This window comes from Olea europaea, chromosome 15, assembly GCF_002742605.1.
Source record: "Olea europaea var. sylvestris chromosome 15, O_europaea_v1, whole genome shotgun sequence".
In the NCBI taxonomy this organism is placed as follows: Eukaryota; Viridiplantae; Streptophyta; class Magnoliopsida; order Lamiales; family Oleaceae; genus Olea; species Olea europaea.
The window spans coordinates 13,596,159-13,606,431 of record NC_036251.1 but is presented as its reverse complement, the minus strand read 5'-3'; the positions used below and the strand labels follow the sequence as shown (position 1 = coordinate 13,606,431).

Genomic DNA, 10,273 nt, shown 5'->3' with positions numbered 1-10,273 from the left:
TATCTTAACTAACCATACCAGTTCTATAGAAGCATCAAATTTAGCTAGTATTCTTGCGAAAGATAGTCTACCTTTTCTTGATGTGAGCTTGTTAGTTGATAGTGGTTTCCAATTTTGGAAGCAACATTTCCCAATGCATTCACGTTCCAACAATCTAAAGGCAATTCTCATAAAGTGATCCAAACCGACATAGAGTTAACCTCTTTGTCATCAAACTCAAAGTATCGAAACATGTTTTTCAGCAGTAAGAGCCTCAAAAACAAAATAAGGCCCCCATGAAGTACACTTAATCGTTTCGCTTCATTTTCAAATTTGACGATCAACTAACCACCATTATGATCAAAATATTGATATTGTACCTTCCATGAATCACACAATTGCAACAAGGCTGTTTTCCCTAGAAATCTTTCAGCAAAATAACTAACCGAGCAGTATCACCACGCTGCTTCTACATCATCAAGATCTTGTTAACTTAATATCACTTCATCCAATTGATCATTGAAGGTTTGTAGGGATATAGGATCTGTGAACACGGAGGCCAATTTTCATATTGGAATTTTTACTGAAAAATCATCTGAAAGCTTAAAGTTGACACAACTGTGAACGAAGGAAAGGTTTATAACAACACAGGTGGTGTGCCGTGACGTAAGGTACTCATAGCTTACGCCACAACACAACTATTTGGGAGGGACTAAAGTCAACAAAACACGTGGGTTGCCTCTTTCTAAATTAGAGTTAGATAGCTACAACGGAGTTGCAAAGCACAAAGTAGTGTCTTATAAAATGTTTTTGAATTAATTTTATGTTTTAAATCTTTACCATGTAATGTTGTTATATTAAGTGTCAATAAGATAGTTCATGCACAGGCACAAACGTTTACTAGTATTACAAACGCAACTTGATTCAGTGACTTCCCAAATTTTATATCTATTTTTGTACCGATTAGTTTTAGCTAACAAATAAAATGTTGTCTTATTTGTCATAAAAAAATACCTTATGAGCACATCTCATTACATAATTTAATTATTTATTTCTGAAATATAAACCTTTTCATCATATATGATAAGTTTTCAACCCAAATAAAAGAAAATACAAGAGCACTCTATTTCTCCCTCATGATTGAAATGGAAGTCAATGAAAAATATTCGCACGTGTCCAAACCCCTACCCATTGAATCAAACACAAAAACGCTTTGGTATAACAAAATCAGAAAACGGAATTCAACCCCTCTATTTTAACCAAAGTTTATAAACATATTTCACATCCGCCTATCCCTTGCACACTTACTGGGATACTGTATCACACGCAAATCACACAAATCGATTCGCCTCTTCCCCAAAACTTAATGTCTATGTTGATTTAACTCTATGAAGTTAGAATATTTCACATGTTTTTTCGAGGTTTTCATGTTTTAAAAGCATAATTTCGAGTTGTCTCGAGAAAATTCTTTTAGGGTTCGAGAACTTTAAGCTGCTAGAAGTTGTGAATTTCGGCACCGAGAAAGCTGGCAATGGACTACGAGCCGTATGATAGCAGTGGTGAGTAAATTTTTCCTGATAACATGTAATTTGGTTTTAAATTGATGAATTTAGTAAATTGAGGTCAGGGTTTGTGTAGGTATGATATGCATTGTTGCTGTATGTGAATTTGTCGGCGACTCGGGGCACTATTGAAAGTAAAAATTACGTCTTGGAGTTTCATTTCTTGAATTTCTTGCGGTTTAAGAATTGGTTTGACTGAATTTGTAGCTAGGTCTTTTAGACTTTGCACTGTCAAACTTTTTTTTTTTTTTTTTTTTTTTTAAATGTTTGAACTTTGAAGTGGTTATGGTTGTTATAAAAGAGAGAGCTGGGGAGAATTCTGTATTCATATGAGGGTTCGAGTATATTTGTCGCCGATACGCTACTATACGAATCTGATAGTGGTCTATGTGAAGATGCCATCTTAGATTATTGTAAAATCCTCTCAAGTTTCTAAGAACTGCAATAATTATTGAGAAATTAATTACTCTCTGTTATACTGAAAGTGTGGGGAAAAATAATAAAGTTTACAGATGTAGTTAAAAGAAATAAAGGGATCTGAGTGTTAGTTTGATGCCCATTCTTCGAGTAGTGTTCTATAAAATCACATTATGAATTTATGTTCGTTTATTTGCGTGTTATAATTTGAAGTGATTGTTTAAAGTTCCATGATCATATAGGATGTCACAAATTGTATTACTCGATGGATCGGGTATAGTAAGACACTATTTGTGATGTGATCAAAATTATGTCGTTCACAATCGGTTCATAAAGTTGGACGCTTTATGTTGATAATATTGTATTGTTCTTATTAAGATTTATCTAGATCTTGAAATAGAAATAATAATGTGTTTCAATGCACATTGAACGGGATTGTGTAGATAACTCATTTGTGATTGTTTGAAATGAGACTCTACTTGATTATCAAATAGGTCACGTAAATTCTAAGTGAGTAATGTACCTTTGATTGCTAGTTCAAGTTCTTTGAGATACCAATGAGTGAAGTCTTAAATAGAAGATTGATCTCGGTACTTTGGGAATCGGGTCGAAACAATTAGAGATCATATACTTACAATATTGGAATCCATTAATCATTGAGATGAGACGATCGTCACTCTAAGGTACTTTCCTAGGCAAATTGAATCTGAGCTCAGTAGGTCGACGATGAGATCGTTGAACTTTACATTGTGATTTGATCACAACGAATTTGCCGTATGAAAATGGGACTTAAAGGGTAATACATGTTGAAGGGCAAAACAGTCATTTTGCCAGTTTCAACATATTGACGGTCAAATGGGGTTGATTTGTGGAACAATAATCAGAGGATATTGTTATTGGATCATAATTTGCTTCTATAACTATCACTCGACTCAAGAGTGCAATCTCGATTTTTTGGTAGAATAAGCCGGGATTAATAGATGTATGTCAATTGGTCAGAGTTGACCCAATTGAAAACATCTATTGGAGCTTGGGTTATGTGAGTCCGGTTAGGTCCCTCTCTTGATTCCAATAAAAGGTGTGTGACTTAATTAGCCTACTACAATAAAATCCAAGAAAATTTGTGCAATTTTCAAACCCTAATAGGGCATTATAAATATGCACTTTATTGGCATAATTTGAATGAGGATTAGGGTTAACTACTTTTCACTTTCCCCAAAAAGGAATTACACCTAGTAGAGAACAAGGGAGAAGATCTAAGGGAGGAAGTAATTGGTTAGGCCATTAATAGCTCCTTCAAAATGTTATCATCTCTCGTTTTTATGTGTGAGGATTTTATAATCCAATGATCTCAAGGTCACTAAAATCCTTATTTACATGATTTTAATCTTCAAAGGAAAATTAATTTCCCATTGTGATGATTAAAATTCATTAACCAACACTGAGAACTTAAAAACTCTATTTCTTGGTTGAATGTATATGATTACCTATCTCTGAGTTTCCATCTGGTAGTTGCTTAAAACTTTTATGTATGTTTGAATTTATTCTACCGCTTGTTTCAGAAGTAGAAATGTCAAGAGTGTTAGAATTTGTTCTTATCTGAAAATGGGAGTGGGATGGACTTGATCAACGATTTTACTATGGGGAAGAAGTTAAATATCAACTATGAATTTGTGATCGTGTTATCATGGTAATGTTGGGATGTGTACCCTGGTTTACAGTTTCATTTTCCTTTCGTGTTTTGGAAATTGTTTGGAAATTTTTAGAAACACGATGGAGAAGTTGAATTTCATATAAATCAATCCGTTGTGTTTAAAATATTGATTCAATGTAACGTAATAAGAAGAAACTATAAGAATTAGTATTAATTATTTTATGAAAATTGAGAAAAATTTATCTTATTGAAGATCTTGTAGTTTTCCTCTCTCTATATAAGAAGTAGAACTGCCATCACCTATAGCCCTTTTCTCTGTCGGGGACTTCCACAAAATGAAAACAGGCAGCATATTATCTTATTCAAAATCTTGTAGTTTTTTGTGATTACTCTTGCGTTATATCTTACATTTCGACATTTATGGAAATTTATTAAAATTTTGAACTGTGCGTTTGACTCACGGCGTGCATGAGTAATATTTTTTACCAAAATCTTGCCACTGGCCCTTTACCTTTCCAGGTCTGCATATTTTGGCTGCTTTTGAAAAATGAAAATTACTCGTGCATTTTCTTCTTGGATATAAAACACTCATCATCATTATTGTTATACATGGGCAGATAAATTGATAGTTAGATAGAATCATACAACCTTGTCGCGATCTTTGTAAAGAAATGTGATAAATTAATCTTGAAGTAAATGCATGTCCATGTCAACACCTTCGCACGTGGCATCTCTAATTTTATAAACCTAGGAACTTAATTAAAACAGCTATCTTAACTCTTCACTTATGTATATTTTTCTTCAATCATTTGAAGCCATATAATAATGTCTCATGCCTAATATTTTGAAATTCGCTTTTATGGCTATGCTATTGGAAAGGGTGTTTAAGCTTAAGAGATTTTGAAGGCATTTGTCTACTCCTACCCATTATGGTGGCGTTTGTTTCTCTGCTTCCTTTTTATTCTATATAATGACAGAAACTTAGATGATCAGGTGTCTTGAATTTATCTGCTTTGATTATGATTAGTATTTCCATTAGCACTAAATGCTTGTAAGCAATAACATGTTATTTATTTGGAGATCCACTTTCTTATAATGCGTAAAGATGGAAACAGAGACAACCAGGCGTCCAGATTCCTTATTAATTTTTTTAATTCTTTGTTTCTAAAAGTAGTACTAGAATTGCTTAACAGTGAGCTGTATTGATCAGATCACGTTCTACTCTCACTACGAGGAGATGTGAAGGAATAAGCTTTGCACATATGCAGAAAGGTGTCTTTTGATGTATGAATTGGAGCACTAATTGGCAAATGATCACCTATGAATTCAATCAGTCAGTCGGAAGAACTTTCAAGCTTTCGCTACAAAAGTATATGTTCATTAGATGTTTTAAGTTGTGTAAAAGTAAAACCATGATCCTGATCTTCCAAGGCTTTGTTGAAGATAATATTTAAATGATATATATGTCCCATCTCTAATAATTTAAGCTTTTAGATAAACACGTATTAAGCTGTGTAAAAGTGGTTCAACCGGCTTCATTATCTAAACCTCATCTTTCTAATTGTCAAATTTTGGATGACATGTCTAACTTTATTTTTATGCGCTCCAGATTGCTTTCCTTTTGATTTCATTTTAGTGTGTACTGGCTTCTTTATCCAAATGAAACAATTTCCTTTCCTGGCTTCAGTACTGATACCTTTGTGTTGCAGGAACTGATGATGATCTTCCTCCACCACATCAAAATAGAATTCAGAGAGGTGGACGCGTTGCTGTGAATGGAAGGCCTGCTGTCATGGGTGCTACCCCATATCCTAGAATGCATGATGAAACTGATATGGAAGCCAAAATTCACCAGCTTGAGCAAGACGCATACAGTTCAGTTTTAAAAGCCTTTAAAGCACAAGCCGATGCCATTACTTGGGTACCTCTTGTCACATTGAAGACTTGAATCTAATTCTGACATATTTGTTTGATCAGGTTTAAATAACCGCTCAATGAAATGTATTTTCTTCAGGAGAAGGAAAGTTTAATAACTGAACTGAGGAAAGAGTTACGACTGTCAAATGAAGAGCACAGGGAGCTTCTTGGTAGAGTTAATGCAGATGAAACTATACGAAGAATAAGGTACTTGTCTAATTTAGTAGAATTTATAGTGTTAATTTCATTGCTTCTTTTGAGTAAAATTTGGGAAATGCTATCAGGGAATGGAGACAGTCAGGTGTGCTCCAACCTGGCATGCATGGTGCTAGTCAAGCTGTCAATGATCCGATGCCCAGTCCTTCTGTATCAGCTTCTCGCAAGAAACGGAAAATAGCTTCCTCTTTGCCTTCTCATTCCTTGGGTGGGCCATCTTTCCACCCACAGGCAATGGCCACGGCAAGCCAGCCATCTTCGTCTTCTGCAAAGCGTGGACCCATGATGGGGACAAAGGGGAAAAAGCCTAAATCTGTATGTATTTTTATTACAAGGTTTGCGCCTATACACCTTTTGATTCTAATTTCATTTATAATTTCCTTGATAGGGCCAGATTCCTCCAGGTTCTTCCTCAATGAAAATGCAGTATCCCTCTTCTGGCCCAGCTGGTAGAGGTCAATTGGGTAACCGTATTACTTCTGGTGGCCTACCGAATGAACCTGCTGAAGGAGCTACTCTTGATCAATTCATCGGACGGAAAGTAAGGACCAGATGGCCTGATGACAATAATTTCTATGAAGCTGTCATAACTGACTATAATGCAACTGAGGTATATCTGATTTGTGGTGATTTGTAGACTTCACATTGAGCTTATTCAATTTCTGACCTGTCTCTTCACTGTTCCCCCAGGATCGTCATGCTCTTGTTTATGATTACGGTACTCCAAACGAAACATGGGAATGGGTCAATCTTGCTGAGGTATATGCATGTTTATTCTCGTGTTATTAAACATTTGATTTTTTATATATGTCACACATAGACAAGTGCTTTATTCTTATATATGAGAGCATTTCTTATACTATTTACATGACAGCCAAGGAGCATCATTTAGATGTTGCTTCTGTTCAAGTAAGACCTAGAGGCAAAAAGTTATTAGCAATTTTTTGGATAGAGGTTTTGAATTTGAAATCTCACTAATAAAATTTTTTTTTGATTAAATAGTGAGATCTGTATCTGTATGTCAGAGGGTCGTAAGCTAAGAAGCACGGATACTTATAAGCTCACTACGTATCCGTATCCGTATCCAATACGAATCCAAGCTTGGAATATCCTCGGATGCATTCTTTTAGTTCTTTTATATTTTTAAAATTTTTGATACGTGTTCGATATATATTGGGTATGTATTTTTTAATTATTTTAATAACTTATTGAATATTAATTATATTTATTGATAATACACAATTAGTTTAACAAGAAAATTATATCTCTATTCAAAAGGAGTATTCAAAATATGGGACATTGTTGAAGATTATATAATAATTTTGAAGGCATTGGACTGCTTGAGGTTGCTAATCTATTATTAGATGAGTCGAAGTTAGAGTGCTATTTTTAATAATAATGAAGAAGCTAGTGTTGATGATGTTAAAGAAAATGAAATTTGGACAATTAAGGACTAAGATAAAATGCTTTAGTATTTTATTTTATTTTTATTATTATGCTTCTGTTTTATTTTTTATTTATTTATTTTTTTAAATTAATGAAATCATGTTGAATTTTATAACATGTATCCATGTATCTTAATTTTTTTTTTTTTTTTTAAAAAGTCGTATCAGCGTACCCTATATCGTATCATATTCAAATTGCATATCCGTATCCGTATCTGTGCTTCGTAAGTCATACTACTGGCTGTATTCCAAAATAGATGTATTAGCCTGAACTAGTTTTAGGTGAGAATTTTTCAAGATGTCAAATTAGATGTAATGTTAGGTATAACTTTTGGAATTAGTTTAAAAGATTCTGACGAATTAATGCTCTTAAATTATGAGAGAGAATCAATTCCCATATTAAGTGATAATGTAAAATAGTTAGCCAAAGTTTATTTTAAAAATAATTATGTGTACACCAATATGCTGATGATTTTTCTAGCTATCTGACGTAATATCTGTTTCCTCTTGTAGAATTTCCATGTTTAATTAGTGTTGACCTCTACTTATAAGCCACAATCCCCACATTGATTTAATTTCTGTTCCAGTGAGTTATTTTGGAGAAAACCATCCAAAATTTGCCTTTTTTAAGTGTTTGATTTTAAATCTCTGTGCTCGTTTGACTCCACTCTGGTTCTGCAAGAGATCTTACTCTTTAGAATCATCTACTTTTATTCTATACTCTTGCATGTCGTACAACTATGTAACCCTTCGTGAAAGTTTAGTTGATCAGTTACAACTATTACACAGGGAACAAAATGTTTTAAGTCTTAGTCTGATCTTGTTCTATGTCTCATCTGCAGATTTCTCCTGAGGATATACAGTGGGAAGGTGAAGACCCTGAAATTTCTCGTCGTGGAGGCTATGGCGCATCAGGCCATCGGATGAGTCGACCTACTGGGCGAGGTAATGCTCCTGGTGCAGGAAGAGGTAGGGGTTTGACAAAATCCAGGAAGGATTTTCCACCATCGCAGAATGGCATTGGAAAGAAGGGATCTGACATCATTCAACTGCTTCCTACTGATAATCTAATTAAGGAGGTAGGTAAAAGTTGCTTGAGAGGTATATATAGTTAAATACTCAGAAGTGCTACTTAATTTGGGTGTTGACTGTTGGACATTGGCAGGTGGAGAGGGTTTTTGGGTCCAGTAATCCGGACCCTGCTGAGATAGAAAAGGCAAAGAAAGTTCTGAAGGTTAGAAAGCACTCCTATTTTTTTCTCTCTGTAGATTTACTTCATTTACTAGTAGGTTCAATGCTATTCTTCCTGTTGGTCAAAACAGGAGCATGAACAAGCACTTACTGAGACCCTTGCAAGGCTTGCAGATATATCTGGTGGCGAAAGTGGTATGACTTTGCAGTACAATTTATGATGATCTGATGATATTTAAAATTGATGGTCTCTGCTTTATCAATTTAGCTTCAAATTGTCAATTCCTGCTTTGATTACTGACCAAAAAATTACCTACTCGATTACCCGTTAGTTGTGGCAAACATTATACTCTGCTATCTGATGCTCAAATGTATTTGTCCTGCCTTCAGTAATTGTCGCTGAAAACTGGATATTTTTTTAAAGCATCCACTTTTGAAAGGGAGGATCCTGGTCTTCCTAGTTCATCATGTATCAGTATTACAATGAAATTTATAGATGTTGATCCTTTTCTGGAAAAAAAATTAAAAGGGAGTATAAATTAAAATATCTGTACCTCCAGCCCAGAAGAAAACCTATCATCCCTCTGGACCAACGCCCAAAAAAATAAATCCTGCTCTACGAATCCATGTCCATTATAAATTAGCTTGATTGCATCATTGATATCCTACTATCGATGTTGCATTTAAACCCTGGCAGAGACCACAGCGCAACCTCCTATGTGGTTTGAGTACCCATCATCATTTAGTTAATTTGACATAATGTCCATTGGCAAAACTTTTTGAAACAAATGGGAGACCATTTCTTACGAGAAATAGCAAAGCTGTTTGAAACCACGAAGGAAACTTTGTTACGTAAAATGATTTCTCATGGTGTTAACTCTGTAGTAAATTATGTATGTTGTTGGTCGTAAACTGCTTACCTTTTCAACGGTGTATGTGTTGAAACTCAATTGAGGCAAGCAGTTGTTTTCATGATTTTATTATTGTTGTCATCATCATCATCAGTACTAGTATGAACACGTTGCTAAACATCATTCTGATTGGAGTTTTGTCTGGCTTTATATGCAAAATCAACGGGAACAGTATTAGCAAGTCAGTGCTGTTAATGCCATAGTTACTAGTCTGAGTTTTGTTATTTGGCTTTCAACTTTACTTAAGACAGTAAAATGCTTTGTTAGTGTAAGTTGTTGAGATTTTGGGTTATATCTTAAAAGGTCAACCTTATTAGTAGGAGTTGCCCAAACCCTTATAAATTGGTCTATGTATGCGGGATTATATTTTTTAACATGTCCTTACAAGATGGTGGATCGTTTGAGCAAATCAATCTTGAAATCTTCGTGGTCATTTTTTTTAATCGTAATTGGATTGAATTGCTTGTTGAAGTATAATGTACTCTGATATCATGTGAACACTTTGGGGATTCCGTCTTAAAATGTCAACCTCATTAAGAGGAATAGTTCAAACATTTATAAATTGTTTTTGGCTGTAATATTTCTTGACCACATTGTTTTTGGTTATCCTTGTGTCCCTTTTAACAGACGAGGATGATCGTTACTTGCATGAGCAACTGATGGGCCGAGAATAACAAAACCGAACCATCTTGGTTAGTTCAGTCCAGTAAAATGGATAGCAAAGAAGATTTTGATAGTGTCTATTTAGGGCAGGTGGCATTGGGTTGTATCTAATGACTAAAGGTATGGTAAAAGCCAGATTTAATCCTGGGATTGTGTTGTATAATGCCATTTTTCAGCGAATATTAGCTCATGTTTAATTATTTTAGTTAGGCCAACTCGTAGCTGAGATGGGGTTCTAATTGTTCATTATAGGTCAGTGCTTGTGGGGAATTGTTACATTTGCCGTTAACATGTGTAAAAAGTTATTTATTTATTTTT

At 34.5% G+C, this 10,273-nt stretch overlaps 1 protein-coding gene across 2 annotated transcripts; it reads left to right on the top strand.

Annotated features, from left to right (window-relative positions):
- The first annotated feature begins 1,228 nt into the window (after positions 1 to 1,228).
- On the top strand, positions 1,229 to 10,273 carry LOC111410234 (protein EMSY-LIKE 3-like). 2 transcript variants are annotated; one of them, XM_023040495.1, is made up of 11 exons: positions 1,229 to 1,538; positions 1,618 to 1,675; positions 5,322 to 5,533; positions 5,627 to 5,736; positions 5,814 to 6,060; positions 6,134 to 6,355; positions 6,436 to 6,504; positions 8,033 to 8,269; positions 8,356 to 8,424; positions 8,513 to 8,576; positions 9,920 to 10,273. In XM_023040495.1, exons 3-11 carry the CDS (start codon positions 5,405 to 5,407, stop codon positions 9,964 to 9,966), a joined length of 1,194 nt encoding a protein of 397 aa, XP_022896263.1. In that variant the 5' UTR covers positions 1,229 to 1,538; positions 1,618 to 1,675; positions 5,322 to 5,404; the 3' UTR covers positions 9,967 to 10,273. The 2 variants fall into 2 exon arrangements, with proteins under 2 accessions (XP_022896263.1, XP_022896261.1); XM_023040493.1 differs by lacking the exon at positions 1,618 to 1,675.